We start from the raw sequence: 15,755 nt of genomic DNA on the forward strand, positions 1-15,755 counted from the left end.
TTCTCAAAGAAGGTAGAGATCTTGTCACAAAAGGCTTGGGGTGAGGGAGATTTCGCAGGAGAGGGCTTTGGGTTAGAGGGCAGATTGAAATATTTACTATTTTTGGGTCATAGTGGGCCTCCTCAATTTAGGAGGTGAAATATGCTTTGTTTCCTTGATCAGAATATGGTAGGATTTCTGGGCAGCCTCATAGCAGGACAGGTCCTCAGGTTGGTAGGCCAGATGCCATTTGCGGTCAGGCTGTTAATCAGCTTCCGTTCTGATATTTTCGGGGAGAACCATGGTGCAGAGAGTTTACCTGTGTTTGCCAGGTTAAACTAGTGGTGCTAGTGTTCATAATCCATTTGTTGAATGAGTTAAGGCCATTGGATAGTCTTCCTGTGAGGGTTAGGGAGGTAATGGACAGTCTGGAGGTAAGATTAGGGGTTGTCCTCATCTTGCTCCATTTGTGTAGGGTACCATATCAGTACTGGGAGTGGCGAGATTAAGAGTGTTGATCAGAAGTTTGAATGGGACTAAGCTATGCTCCGACCATGACTGGACATTAGGATCTGCAAGTACTAGTTGAGTGATTGGTACAGTCCAGGGTTTGTCTCACTTTGTGGGTTGGTGCGAACACTAGTTGAGTGAGGCGGATTAGGTTTAGGGCATCCGAGGTTAGAAACTTCCAAATTATCGAGGACCTCAAAGTGATTATTGAAATCACCCAGAGCAGTGGAGCTAGTCGATTGGAGTAAGAAAGGAGCCACAACCTTTCATAGGGTGGCCAGAAAGGTGGGCCCAGAGTAGGCAGCAGGCAAAGGATTGGGAGGGTCTGATCTTGAAGCAGCAACGTAGAATTTCTGCTACTTTAAGAGAAGCTATGTTGAATGTGCCGCATTGGAAAACATTGTGGAAGTTGATGGCTAAGCCACCTACGCGGCCTTCCACTGTCACATCTAAGGATAGTGTACCTTGTAGAGGGGGGGCATGTCAGGATTGCACCAGGGTTTAAGCCATGATCCAGGAACGAATACAAATTCACGGTAGAGCTCAATGATCAAGCTATGAACTTATTATGCATGTTTAATGAGGTAAAGGGTGTCAGAGGCTACCAGGGGGACTTCTAACTAAGAATGGAGGGGAATAGCAGCAACGGTAGTCTCTAATGATAGACCAATCTTGCCTTTGCACAAAATGCAGGATAATGGGCCCATTATGTGGGTGGTCCCATATATGACCACAGATACTATTTAAAACTTTAAGAATTCAGATGACAGGATGGGCTGGCGCTGGAACAGGCATCGACTGACTTGCCTTTGGTATGCCTTCAGCGCACAGGAAGTGACATGGTAATACAATCACAGTGCCGTAGTTTCCAAGGCTGTGGGTCACCGGTTGTAAATGACATTCCATACCAAGTATACAGAGCAGTGGCAGAATTCCCCATGGCTCTGAAAAAAGAAACATGCTCTAACCTTTTGCAAACAGGCCTGTCAGAGGCCAGGATGCCGTCAGCATGTCCTAGACCTTAGGGCCTGGTGTGCTAATGGGCACTGCTGTCAGTGGAACTGTAGGTGTAAATTAAACATGTAACCGTGTAAATGTCACTCACAGCTTCTGTTGCGGGCTCGGGAAAGGAGGGTGAAGAGTGCAGTATTGAGAAAATAATGAAATACAGAGGTGGACTGGTTATGGAGTCGAATTAGCTGATTTTAATTTCGCAACAGGCTGGTAGAGCTGGGGTACGTTCGCATTAAGGGCTGTGCGGGCAACACAAGTAATCAACACTGCCTGTGGAGTCCATAATCTGACATCTGCACTCACTGAAGTGGGGGGCAAAAAAAGCATTCTGCATCAAATTATTTTTTTAGTTAGGCCACTGTCTTTGGGAGTATTTTATAGTGTGCTCAAAAACTGGTGCCATAGAATGTAGTACAGTTGCTGTGTGATGTAGCACATTGAGACTATTTTCTCATTTTTAGGTCGAAACCTACCAGACAACTAGTGGACATTTAGAAAGTTGACCTACAGACGCATTCCACCCGTTGCATACCATTGGCTTTGTGATTTAGGACTCACATTTCTTGAATTTATTTGGTTTAGGCTGTGCTGCTAGAGTTGGTCCCTCCAGTTGCCCAAACCTTATTTACTATATTCTTCCACTAACTCGCTTTGTGTAGAAAGGCCTTTAAATCTTGCCCTTATCTTGTCACATTTACTGTGCATTCAAAGATGGAGATCAAATGTCAGTGTCCTCCAAGGAGCCTGGTATTTATTTTTCTTCAACTTCAGTGAGGATTTATGTGAGAATCATGCTGGCTACTGGGGTCTGGTTGAGTGAGGCAGTATGGTGTTTTTCCTCTCCCTAGCCTAACAATTTAAATGTCTAAATTAATTGCTGACAAACTGACATTCAGACATTGTGCATTGTTCACTGAGATCTGTAAATGCATATGCAATGGTTATTTCAACTGAAGGAGTTTGTAATAGTTATACGCTACCATACCATGCATACTGCACACTAATGTTTCTGCACTCCTCAGCACCAATACACTACCCCACAACACTATTATGCACAACTGCACTTATGCCACCCTACTCTGCAACAATGTACCACTCCATCTACGCCACTGCATTTGGTGCCACAGACTATGCAATTCTACACTGAACTCTCCTGCAACCTATTCTACTCTGCACCATTACACTACACCACTAAACTCTACCACTACACTACATTTCACAGCCACTTCACGCCTGCACTCAACTCAAAAAAAAGTACTAGACTTCAGTCTGCTCTACTCCACTGACTACTCAGCTCTATGCTACTCCACACCACCACTCGATGCCCCTTCCACAACACTGTACACCACTCATTTACCCCACTATCGTTCAGCCATGAGCAGCGGCCACTCTGGCGTACATTGCCGAAACATACTGGCAAAGCCAATAGCTCTTGCATAGACGTGACCCATTGCTTTGCCAATGGGTGTGTTAACACTAGCCAGGCAAATGTTACCTCATTTGTATCAACCTGACAACCAAATACAATAATATGCAAGAGCTTTCCACTGTGTAGCAACACGTTACAGGATTCCGTAACCCCAGAAGGAAAATGCCAAGGCCAACCAAGCTCAATTCCAGTGGTCCTGCCTCTAGCCACCACAGGCTTCTGTGGCTATGAAGCCGCTCCAAGCAGGCCAGAACCGGTCAACGAATGACCAGTCACAAAGTACCATTATCCACGAGACTCACATGGACCAAAAAAAAAAAAATTCTCCTCAACTGCCTTGCCTGCTAATAAGTCCAGCCCCCAACATCCATCCTTTAAACAGAGCAGCATACAACCTTTCCCATACCCAACTAAAGGAGTCGGGTACCACCCGTCCAATCTCACTTTCCTCTTAACCATTCTAAGGTGGTCGTACAAATTCATCTTCCACCAAGCCTCCCCTTTAGACTCTGCGCACATCTCCATCTTTTTTCCCTTCTGCAACTGTGCCGGGCACTCAAAGTACACCTGAAACCTACACAAGTTCACTCACTGCCAGAATGCGAGCCACATAACAGACCTCCGCACGACTATGCTAGCTTGACTAGGCCCATACACATTTAAGGCATTTTACAATTATTCATACCCTGTGTAATTGCTGCCCATCACACCTCACCCTCTGCACCACAAGTTTAGTCAACTAGAGGATTCTGAATAAGCCAACTGGATGCAACCTAGAAACTAACCGCATATCTATGCACAATAACTGGACAATGACATCGTAAGGACATTTAAACAAATATTCCCCAGAATTATGAACACCTAAGCCAAGCAAGTCTAAGCCCCAAGAAGACAAAGTAGGATCCGATTATATTCATATCAGAACTACTGCAGTAATGCTCAATCACATCCCCCAAAAAGGAGGACCTATGCTGCAGCACAAGGACCCTGAAGTGCGGTGCCCCCACCCCAGACACACTTGAAGTGATGTATTCTGCACGACACTAAATTGCTCTGCTTAACCAACTTAATCTTGTTAGCCAATTGTGCACCAATGAAACATCCTCAGTGGATGTTGTGCTTCCTCCCTTCTCTTATTGGGGAGAATACAGCCAACATTTTGCCAACACAGCACCCCAAATAAGAGGTTGCTCCCAAATTGTCCCTTCAGAACCATTGTTAGACAGTGACCCCATTCACCCTCCCAACAGAAAAGCACAGTTGTCCAGGCTGTGAAATGCCAGACTAGGCATGTTGGATTCTAGCATTCCCAGAAAACATTACGAATATACTCCCACGGCAAGGTAGGCCAAGTACCTATTGTATCACCTACGTGTATAGGAAGGACATGAGTCCTAGCTTGGTCTAAATACATGAATTGGAATTCTACCTTCCAAAGGAAGAGGAACAAGAAGAGGCATGGTTAACAGTCTACTACTGAGCATCTCCAAGTACTGAGTGATGGAAATAAAGCCATGATTTGCAAAGATAATGCTCTATGGGCCCCTACCAGTGGCACTGTGGGACATGATCTTGTGGGTTGTCGAGGCAAGTCACAGAGAGTCGATCGGTTTCCACAGGGTCAGACCTCTAATGTGCCTTGTGAAATACTGCCTGGATGGTGTTTGAAGGAAGTCAGAGGCCATACTAGTTCAGAAAACAGGGATCAATGCAGGAGGAGACTAAGCCCCAGAGCCCTCATTCCACCCCTTGTCACCAGGAGGTGTGGCATACAAGCCCTAAATGAAAAAAATTTTTTAGAAGCCTTGGAGCAAGGTTCACAAGTGCAAATAGTGAACAAGGAGCCATTCAGAGGGGGACACCAGGGCACTGTCCATGTAATGAAATAGTAGACATACAGAGCACCAACTCCCTCCCCTTCCCCCAACCCACTAACACCCAATTCCAATAGCTTGCATTGGCAGAAACTTATAATTTACACAAAATTACTTAGTCCCTACCCATCACAAGAAAGTGATTTATTCCACCTCCTATAAAATTGGCCTGACAACCATTGACAAACACTCAACCCACAGGAGAGCCCCTCTGAGAAAACCTTGAACACTAACCCATTATCAAAATTAGCACAGACACAATAATTCAGTCTAAGCACTTTATTTTACAATAATGTGAAGCTGTGAAATGAGACCAGGTCTGGCCACCAAAGATTTCCTCCAAGAGGCTTCCTGTGGGAGGAGAGTCACCTACAAGAAAACAAGAAGAAGAGTGAGGACAACAGCAGCCACCAGAGATGTTAAAGCATCCAAAAATCAACTAAGGCTAACAGATACTTTAAGTCTACTTCTCCCTCTGCTGTAAACCAAACAGGTAATATTACTCCTTTAACCAAGAGTGGAGATAATGTCCTCCCAAGCACACCAGTATGTTCAAGGAAGTAGAAAACAGTATGCACAGCCACAAACTGACTTTACATTGATGTTTCAAGAACACAAGTATACCTTGTAAACTTCACTCCTTGAAATTCATTGCTGGGCCCCCCTTGGCAAGCAGAGTCTATAGCATCTGCGAAATGCATCATACTTCTGAAGCCTACAGCCCTACATGCAGAAAAGCCATTTAAGATACATGGGAGTCTGGCAGTTTACTCATGTTCCTGCAATCTCGGTTAAAGCTTTAGCCAAGTGATGCAAACCAAGTGAGACTTGTACAATATCCCCCATCTCCCCCATCCCCTCAGTCTAAGTTTTCATAAGGTGAGCTTTGTCTTGGACACCTTCATGGTCTGGACCATTAAACCCTTCTATATTTACCTACCAACCTGAGGTTACAGACTTGGTGCAGCACCGGTTAGTGATCAGATCAGATGCCTCATGGCACAGCAAGCGACCTTAACTTTGCTACACTTTATTCTCCAACATCTACTCATCCCAGCAATATTACTTTACTCATGCCCTGCCACCACCTCAGAGAAGGCAGCAATCAAAACTATACGTATAGTCACACTTGTTTCATGCAGGTTATACACTTTAGGAACCCATAACTTACCTTTCACAGTGCAGGCAAAGTCAGATGCAAAGACAAGCTTCACAGCAGAGTGGACAACTGAGCAACACCAGGTCAGCTGCAGAAGGCTGCTCCAAGGCTGTGGAAAAACATAACATTAGGATCCAAAACCAACAAGACCTCTGTTCAGTTAGTGATTTTCTGCCCAAGTATTGTACCAATTGCAAACTCAGGAGGGTGTTCAATCAAAATATAATGTACTAACTGCAAGAGCCAAAGAGTCTTGAAGGCACCTGCTTTTGCCCTCAATTCAAGGGAGAGTAAATCGGTTAAGTCTCAAGAAAAGCACTCCGGGGTGTTCTCATATGCCAGAACTAGAAAAGTGAGAGATTGGTCTAATCTCTTCCACTTCATTGGAAGAGGGTAAAGCAAGTGCATGATTTGTAATATGCATACATAATTTAAATAATTTGCATGGACGTGAATGGTACTCTGCATCACATTTTGGATACAAACCTCTGGGTGATGCAAACTGATCTCAGGCACTACCCCCCTCGTGTACACTAGCTGGAGAGAGGACACAGCAGGCACTATTAGTAGCAATATACATGTGCTAGATCCACCATATTAAGAGGAGACAAAAATTAGGAGGTTCCAACTGAAGAGGCACTCAAAGGGCACCGTTGTAAGCTTCCTCCAGTCCTTACTGCTGCCTACAATCTTCACCTCTCAACTCCACTACTAAACCCTCCACCTTAGGCCTATGGATAGACACGAGCATACTCTTACATTGCCACGATTATATATATATATATATATATATATATATATATATACACACACACACACACACTTTCTAAGGTGTGTAAGGGGTTTTAGATCAATTTCATGAAGAATGCCACTCACCATTTCATAGAAAGCAATTTAATTGCGAACACTTGGTATAGATTAATTTATAATCCTGAAAAAGTTATGGTTTTCTACAAGATTAATAGTTCCTCTAGATCAAACACTTTAGGAACATATATAAAAATGCAGTCCAGTTCTATAGACAGGTGGTTAATGCATTTTCTGGTACAGCAAATGGCAAAACTTGCTAAACTAAGATTCCCCATTGTTCATGTACATTCTATTGCAGAAAGAATGCACTCTTCACCCAAAAATATTGCTTAGTCAATTTAGTTTACTTATTTGAATTACTTTCCTTAAAATTGGATTTTCATAATTTAGAAACCTTAGATTTGATTTCCATTAATTGACAATGTATAAACCCATGGCTTACCTGTAATATAGTAGCTTGAATTTGATAGGTTCCAAGACGACATGTAGGCAACTTCATCATTTGTGCGTCAGGAATTGGTGCAGCACCGAGATGCAGACCGCTTTTAAAGCGGTGGGAAATCTGTAATAGATAGCATGGACAAATATGTACAAATCTCAAGTGGAGAATCCAATATCTTCAGGTAGGAAGGAGACTTAAATATTTGGGCATACTGTACCAGCAATAAAGTCTTGAAGTGTCAAAAGGCAGGAGCTCTCTGCAGGGAGGGGGAGAAGGAGAGAGTTTGTTTCTCCAGTGACTGGACTGGAGTAGATTTCACTGCGAGATGCCTGAATGGAGGAGTTCTATGCGGCCCTCGGGTGCCAGAATTCAGGCTATCTCGAGAGAGGTGACAGACCAGAGCCAATCTCTGCCTCCTCTCAGTTGACGTCAGCACTGCAGCCGGGTAACCCACATGGACACCCCCCCCAAAAACAAACTGGGTGGCCACATGGGGCCCGGCTGCAGTGCTGAGGTCGGGCTTTAAAAAGAAAAGCCACTTTTTTTTAATTTAGTCATCACATAATAGAAATAGAAGTAAGAAAAAAAAGGCAGAGAAAGTGGGAATACAGAAGGATAGAAAAAAAAAAAAAAAAAGACAAGAGGCTTTATAATTGCTGTAACAAAATGCAAACATTCTGTTCGTACTCAGTGGGTATCACAGCTACCCATCTTAGTGGTACTCAAATATTTTGCATCTAAATGACGGACGCTGAATACACTTCCATTTGCCATCCCTCATGGGAGACTAGCAGCTCAAATGGTGGACTATGCAGCCTTAATTGGCACATGCACGTATTGCAATCACCATGCTGCAACAAGCAATCACTTTTATAGTGCTGCTAATCACCCGTGTGGGTATCCAAGCACTAGACAGTAGATGGATGGAATGCTGAACAAATCAAAACATTCACCCCAGTCAAGATCTGGGTTAAATCCATCATTCTTTTGCTCACCATGCCACCCCAGTTTAGACCTGGCCATATGCAAATCAGTCCTGACCCTGTGCCTCCTGGGAACAGTCCAGCCCGAACTGCCAAGCCAGGTCCTCCCTGGACCTGAAACCAGCATCATAGGGCCGGTTTCAGGGATTCACCCGGCATCAACCAGGTGAAGCTTGAATACAGTGGCACAGTGAGCCTGGCTGCCGGGCTCAGTCGAAAAGCCAGGTCGAGTCTCTTCCTGAATTCCAACAGCGAGAAGGAGAAAGCCATTCCAGGACTTGGCAGCAACATAGGAGGCAGAACGGCATATGATGTGGCTTTGGCAGATGTGTGTGTGCTTGAAGGCAGCCAAGGTCTTTGAACAGCTGGTGGAAGTTCAAGGGGCGGTTGATATATGCTGGTGCAAGGTCATGGAAGGCTTTGTAGGTGGGTCAATATCTTGACTTGCCATCAAGCCTGGACAGGGACCAAGTGGAGGATCCTCTGGTGTGGGTTGATCTGGGTCTGTTTGGACAGATTGAGGAGTGTGGCCACTGCGCTTCATATTGTCTGGAGTCTCCTCATGAGTTCATGGTGGTTCCTGCGAACAGCGTGTCGCCACAGTCCAACCAGCTGGTGACTAGGGCTTTAGTGAGTTTTCCATGGTGCTGATGGGGAGCCATTTGAAGATACTTAGAAGCATATAGAGTGTGGAGAAAGGCGTATAAGACCGCATTGATCCATTTTTATGGTGACTTTGCAGTTCAGGATGATGCAGAGTTTGCAGGCGTGGTCAGTCAGTGACTCAGTTCAGCGGGCGATCAGGTGTCGTTACAGTAGAGGGGCACATTGCCAAAGATCAGCACTTTGCTCTCATTGTTGAGCTTCAGACAATTGGCCTTCATCCAGATGGCAATATTCTTTACGCAGTTGAGGAAGTTGGTCTTGGTGGTGGAGGGAGTCTGCTGAGAGCAAGAGGATGAGTGGTGTCTGCGACTTTACATAGGATGTTGAGATCATGAGTTCCGACAAGGTCAGCCAGAGGGGTCATGTAGGTGTTGGAGTGTGGGGTTGAGGGATACCACAGATAATGCACTTCGGTTACAAGGTGAAGGGAGGTAGGCGGATTCTCAGTGTCAGCCCTGCAAGGAACGATGCAATCCATTCAAGGTCATCTCTGGATCCCAATGTGATGCAGTCTCTTGAGTGGGTGGTAGGAAAAGGTGTTGAGCGCTGCAGAGAGGTAAAGGATGTAAAGGCTGCAGATTATCCGTCAAAGATGGTGAGGATGTGGTCAGTGGCAGCAATTAGGGCAGTCTGTGGGGGGGGGGGGGGGGGGGGGGGGTCGATGCGAAAACTGGATTGGGAGGAGTTGAGCAGGTGGTTTCTCTCCAGGCGTTAGATGAGCTGCTGGTTGATGGACTTTGGCAGGGAAAGGGAGCGGTGAGATGGGTAGTAGCTCTAGAGTTTGCTGGGGAGGGGGTGGTCAGCAGAGGGGTCGGACTTCTGAGCGTTTCCCTGAGTTGGAAAAGGCGGCTATGCGATTGATTTGCTGAGCTGGCGACTGATATGGTTTAGGAAAGAACTACCGAAACAAGAACGGAGGCAGCAGAAGAAATTAATCAGAACACCATTACCCAAGAGTTCTAGTTGCCACTCAAGTGGCAAATAGATCTAAACTGTAGAAAAGAACTACAAAGCTATGGGGTTGAGAACTGATGCAGGTGTAATCCTACGATCACACAAATCTTGCGCAGCTTGCAAAGAAGCTGGTCTTGCTGTAAGGAGTGGGCTTAGATCTGCTAGATGCCATTAAAAGATTCAAGCTAAGCCATCTGAGGCCTAGGCTAAAATAATGTTCCAAATGATACAAAGCAATATTGCCATAATCCTCTTGCACGGTCATGATGGTGTGCAGCCACAACATTAGAGTATACCAGCTCAAAGGAGCATTTAGAGGTCACAGTAAATGCACATAAGATGGTCAGGTGCCCACGAGTGCCAGGACAGGGTTGAACACTAGAAAATGGACATAAATCAGGTAATACCATCACCATATAAGAGGTGGACACTAAGAGGGAGGTGTGGCGCCGCGGCCAGGGCGACTGACGCTGGAATCTGGGGATCGCGGTTCGATCCCCGGCTCCGGCGGCAGGTTAGCCCAGCATCATGTGACTCTGGGCAATAGCTTGCTTAATCTTCCCCGACGGCCCCCAGCGCCTAGAGACCCTAACGGGTGATTGTGCGCTATACAAATGTGATTTATTATTAAGAACTTGAACTTTTGGTACTGTCAATTTGTGAAAAATTCAGCTTTCCAAGACTACAAGTGCTGCTGAAACTACATGTGAAAGCGAAGGAGATCCTAAACATAAGATTTTTTTATAACCCTATTTCACCGAGAAACTGCTGGTTGGATACTTTGAACTGGAGACTAGATAGACTGAAATCTACAGCCAAGCTGAAGAGCAGGTTGGGCCAAAAGAGAGGCTTAGGAGTCTGCAAGAGGTATCCAATGTATCATATGGAGCAGAGAACCGTCAATCAAATCCACGTAGTAGACTAAAGGAGTAACTGGTGAGCATGTCACAGGTGAACTGTCGGATTGTACAAAGCACGTGTGCAAGTCAGAAAGCAGTCAACCCACAGACAAGCACTTTAAGTCACATTGTGGGTCCTGCCTATTAATACACTAGCTGAAAAAAAAACAATCTGCCATCTTGCACCTTCAGAAGGGGACTAAAGAAATAGAAACCTCTTTCCAGAAGTCTGAATGTGAATAGTTATGTCAATTTATGTAGTCATGTGTCATGTATTAAGGAAACAAGGAACAGAAATATGCCCAGCGCTACTTACCTCCAAAAGAAGCATTTCCATGGTTTCATTGTGAGAGAGTCAACTTTAGCTTTAAAACCAGCTGAAAGTCTGATAAGAGATTATAGTAATCCACCAAACACTGTAGGTGAGCACAGCATGGTGCAACTGTCACAGGACCGAAACATGAACCAAAAAAGTATGGCCTGCAAAGTGTAATATGGACAGTATCATTCCTTCCCTAAGAAACCACAGATCCAAGTCAAGAGCTGCCAACCGGTGGCACTGCCCATCACCAAGATGAACATTAAATCAAGCTACAAAGCGCGGATTTAGGACGCACATCAGCGTAGAATTAAGGGATGGTATAATCCATACTATGAAATGTGACACATAGGAGCAGTGAGAAGAGTTTGAGGTGGGCCTGGCTTGCTCACATAAGTGGTAAGTTTGGATGGCATCCGATTCAAAATTAAAGGTAGGAGGACGATGAAATGTAAATTGAACTGTTTACTTAACTGAAAGGGGTTTAAGTCCTTCCTTTAGCCTGGAGGTAGAATGAATTCACATTACCTGGTCTGATTATGCAAGAGTCTGATTTTCTAGCCGCAAGAAATGTAGAGCTGAAAGTGGTATGCTTTTTAGGCTCAACAGCTTAGTACTTTCTGGAATACACCGAATTTTACGAAGTGCTGAGCACAATAATTGTGTAAAGTCCACACAAACACCATATAAAACCAGTAGAATCAAAATTGGACAGAGAAAGCAGCTAGCGGATAACTAGCTGCCAAGAAGGTCACTCGTGGAGTCCTGCCCACAAGCGAGACCCGCTAGAGAACCAGCTAAGAACACAGTGACGAGAACTTCCATCAAAAGAACTGGTATCCAAAGAAAATGAAAGGCTTGGAATAGGCAATGCAAAGTATACCATGGTGTACCAACCTGTTGGCTGCGTCTCTGCAACAACCTAAAATAGAGGAGAACAAAGAGTTAAAGCAAACTCAAAGCCAAAACAGCCCACTCAATTTGGGGGGTGGGGGTGGAATGCACATGCAAATAGGCCACAGCTGCGCCCACCACACTGAAGACCACCTTCCAGCAGATCACAGAGGCAAGCAGAGAAGATACTATCCCGCTACATCCACACCTCTTGCAACGGTGGCCCGCACTCTGATGTAATGAGAAGTTCCAGAAGACAAAGCACCATCTATAGGCCTGCAAAGAAAAAGAAAAATTAAATTAGAAGGAAAAGATGGAGCTTCAACATATCGCTCCCACTGGAACCCCAGACCACCCTTTGGCAAGTACAAAGAAATATGCACCATACACAAAGAACCTACCAACGATGGTCACTTGTACTGGTCAAAAGCAGGACAGAAACGAGGAATTTCTTACTAAGAACACCGAAAAGTATCTGAACTAAGGAATTGCACTGATCTTGCAGCAGCCTACCCAGGAGACAGAGTGAACACCAACAGCTGCTGAAAACTGTTCAGTGGCACCAACTAAACTCAAGCGTTCCACAATTCTTTTTTTTGCAGTTTTATGTGGCGCAACCTCAATGCAAAGGTATTGAAGAGTTTACTTGAGCACCAGTTACGTTACAGGAGGACAGATTCATTTTTTGGTAGGCACAGGGAAAAAGCAATCTGCCCAGAAAAACAGGATGCTGAGCAGACACCCGGGCTCAAACCTGGTTCCCCAGTTGGCAGCTCTGGCCCCAGCGCCACATCCCCCTCTACTCCTAAAGAGTATAAGTCCAGTACACAGGTGGCAGAGTATCTCACAACCATAAACACTTCCTCCAACTGAAGCCCCAGTGCTCCAAGTAATGCGTGCCTTTTGAGAAATACTCTTGCAGAAGCACCCTCCTCACTTGAACTGCATCCTTAGACACCAACGTTGCTGCCTTACCTTAAAGTCAAACTCCTGTGGAACAAAAATTACACCAAAACGCATTACTGTACAGTATAATCTCATGAAACAGACTTCTATTTTAACAGGCAGCAACCCACATGAAAATGCCCACCCACCATCTTAAAGCCCAAATGCCCCCTCTTCCACTTCACAGGTTTTAACAACAAGCATTGCAAGATCCAATAAAGCAACCTTTCATGCCCCGGAGTTTTACTCTTCTCTTTGCAAGACTCACACAGCTGCAGCGTAACCATAAATTAGAAATTAAAATAACCTACCAAAGTGCTTACTTGATAGAGTGTGTAGAGATCTCCACTATTCCCAGGCCGGTCTGTCTCTGCCAAATAGCACTTTTACCATGGGAGTTAACACATGGTCTTAAATTGAACTACAAATCCCAAAATACAATCGTGTATCAATAAAAAAAGTAAAACTTCCTTGACAAGACATCCTACCATAGATACACCAATAAATACAGATTTCGGGAGAGGGGGGCGGGGCGGGAGAATTGTTAAATAAACTTAAGAATCGAAAGTAAAAAAAAAAAAAAAAAAAAAAAAAAAGACACCTCAAGACGGTCAGAGTCGAAAGGCATATAAATTAATTTCAAGGCGTTGTTATGAACAAGTTAATCAGCCTCTCAAACATTACCTGATCAAAAACAACATGTTCGGACCCATTATAGAAAACCGCACAAGAAAGAACTGCAAAATAAATGGAAAAATAAAATATACCAAACAAGTGCACCCCCCACACTCGCGCACCCAGCTCCGAAGACCGTTCCGTCTTTAATCTTCATCCGCGCTCGATAGGAGATGAACATCAGCGTCCTAAAGTACAAAACAAGTAAATGACAGACACCAAAACCACCCAGGAACGTTCGATAAGTAATAACACTCCATAAAACTACTAAGAACTAAACGACACAAACATTTAGATACTACTAAAAGCAGACAAACACATGGTCTAAAAACAAAACGGCCATAACCGCACACAACCTTCTGTATACAAACCAATTTACCACAAAGAAAACAGAGCAGCAGAAAAGAGAACCCCCTCTGCCCATTTTTAAATCCATAGTGCAGGTGCGGCATTTGGTCACGTGTCCACATTTGGACAAATCAGAGGCTCTCCGGTCATTACAAGCCACGCCTATTGTCGTCACGTGACAGTCTCACGGCCAATCCGAGGCTTCCCTGAGGTCTTGGCGGGAGCGAGGAGGCAGGTGGGAGCTCGATGGGACGGAGCCAGGTGCACACTCCAGGTGTCATTGATTGGCTCCTGAGTGAGAGCGGGGGCTGTGATTGGCCACGTGCTATACGGGTGATGGAGGCAGCAACTTTCTAACTCCAGAAGGCTTCTGGGTACCCGAGGGTGGGCAGGGAACTGCACCGGAAGTGGAATTGCCACCGGCCTCTATTTCACCAGCCCTGGCTCTCTGGTCGTAGGCTTGATAACCTGACGCATTCTGGGAGTTGTAGTCTTGGCTCACATATTGCACAGTACTGAACATGTCGGGTTAGCCTCGCTTCGTAAAAAAAAAGCTAGGTGTGCATTCATGTGTGGCTGACACAGACGGAGATGTCAGGTTTGCAAACATCTGTTGTTAAATTGGAGGGTTGTTTTGTAACAGGTGCTCCAATCCACAGACAAGATGTGTTTACTTCCTAAGACAAGTTTCAAGGTTGACACGATACACACACTTACCGTAATGCGTTCTCGGTGATGCAGGCCCATTACATAGCAGGGACACCAATAGGTATTGGGCAGCACTTTTATTGAGGCTAGGTCAGTGCTTTAAATGGGTAGGTACTGAGTACCTACTATTTAACTAATGTGAAAGGGAGGCCACAAGCAGTGGTGCATTACTTGTAATGGGAGAGTTCAGGCACTTCTTGGGACAAACAGGTCTTTTTGGTAGTGAGTACTTATATGTATTTCTATAGCTCTATTTTCAGCACTGGTCCTAGAGCGCCCCTCATTCCAGTATTGTGACTTCTCCACTGATCTTTAGTGCACTACAAAATTATTCTACAGGACCTTGCACCCTTTCAATATTCACTTGTGGTGTCACACACAACTCTACTAAACTTCCACAGTCCTGACGTAGTATCCCTGACCCAACAGCCGTCTCCAGTACTAGGACCTACCTACCTGACAGTCCAGTGCTGGACCCCCCCCCCCCCCCCAAAAAAAAGAGTTGAACTCAATACAACACTTTGGGGCAGATTTACAAGCCCCTTGCACCTCTTTTACGCCGTCGTTGCATCACTTTTGTGACGCAGCGATGGCGCAAAGCTAGCGCATTGCTGCAGGGTATTTACAACGTGACGCACCTGGGAGATGCGTCACATTTTAAAGCCCTGCGCCAGAAGTAGGCGTTCCGGCGCAGGGGGGGGGGGCGTTTCGACCGGGAACGCCTCCTAAAAGTGGCTGAGTGAAATCTACAAGATTTCACTCAGTCACTCTTAAGCCCATGCTGCGTCAAAACCCTGTGCCTGCTTGAAGCAGGCGTAAGGATTGACCCAGCATTTTGAAGATAGGGCACCCCGGAGCCTTGCTGGAGCTGCGTCGCGCTTGCAACGCAACTCCAGCAATGCGCCACCTCTACGGCACAGATATGTCACGCATCTGTCTGTTTTTGCCCCAAGGTGCGGCGCATTTTAAATGCGGCGCATCCATGGTGGTGGAGCCGTGACGCACAATAACTGGCGCATCCCTGCTGATATGCAGGGATGCACCAGTTATTGTAAATCTGCCCCTTTCTTTTCTTGAAATATATAGTGCTAAAAATCACTGGAGGAATCATCCCTCTGCCTGGCTCCAAGGCTTGTTGAATTCAAGG

The 15,755-nt window shown here is 45.3% G+C and overlaps 1 protein-coding gene across 9 annotated transcripts; it reads right to left on the minus strand.

The window, feature by feature from the left end:
* Nucleotides 1-5,007: 5,007 nt before the first annotated feature.
* LOC144797698 (uncharacterized) lies at nt 5,008-15,252 on the minus strand. 9 transcript variants are annotated; one of them, XM_078668432.1, is made up of 8 exons: nt 13,932-15,252; nt 13,675-13,740; nt 12,908-13,298; nt 12,141-12,208; nt 11,936-11,960; nt 7,218-7,337; nt 5,978-6,074; nt 5,008-5,175 (listed from the first exon to the last, which is right to left on the minus strand). In XM_078668432.1, the coding sequence occupies exons 3-8, from the start codon at nt 12,971-12,973 to the stop codon at nt 5,072-5,074; spliced, it is 480 nt and encodes a 159-aa protein (XP_078524558.1). In that variant the 5' UTR covers nt 12,974-13,298; nt 13,675-13,740; nt 13,932-15,252; the 3' UTR covers nt 5,008-5,071. The 9 variants fall into 9 exon arrangements, 4 of the variants coding, with proteins under 4 accessions (XP_078524558.1, XP_078524557.1, XP_078524555.1 ...); XM_078668431.1 differs by having other exon boundaries at nt 12,908-13,740; XM_078668429.1 differs by having other exon boundaries at nt 13,675-15,252.
* Between the last annotated feature and the right edge of the window lie 503 nt (nt 15,253-15,755).

This window comes from Lissotriton helveticus, chromosome 12 (assembly GCF_964261635.1).
Source record: "Lissotriton helveticus chromosome 12, aLisHel1.1, whole genome shotgun sequence".
Classification (NCBI taxonomy): Eukaryota; Metazoa; Chordata; class Amphibia; order Caudata; family Salamandridae; genus Lissotriton; species Lissotriton helveticus.

Excerpts from the sequence above, each read along its gene's own strand:
- LOC144797698 (XM_078668432.1), bottom strand. The coding sequence starts at position 12,973 with ATGAGATTATACTGTACAGTAATGCGTTTTGGTGTAATTTTTGTTCCA. Across the intron at positions 12,209-12,907 it reads CACAGGAGTTTGACTTTAAG|GCCTATAGATGGTGCTTTGT; the intron begins GTAAGGCAGCAA and ends TTTTCTTTGCAG. Across the intron at positions 6,075-7,217 it reads TTCAAGCTACTATATTACAG|CCTTGGAGCAGCCTTCTGCA; the intron begins GTAAGCCATGGG and ends GTTTTTCCACAG.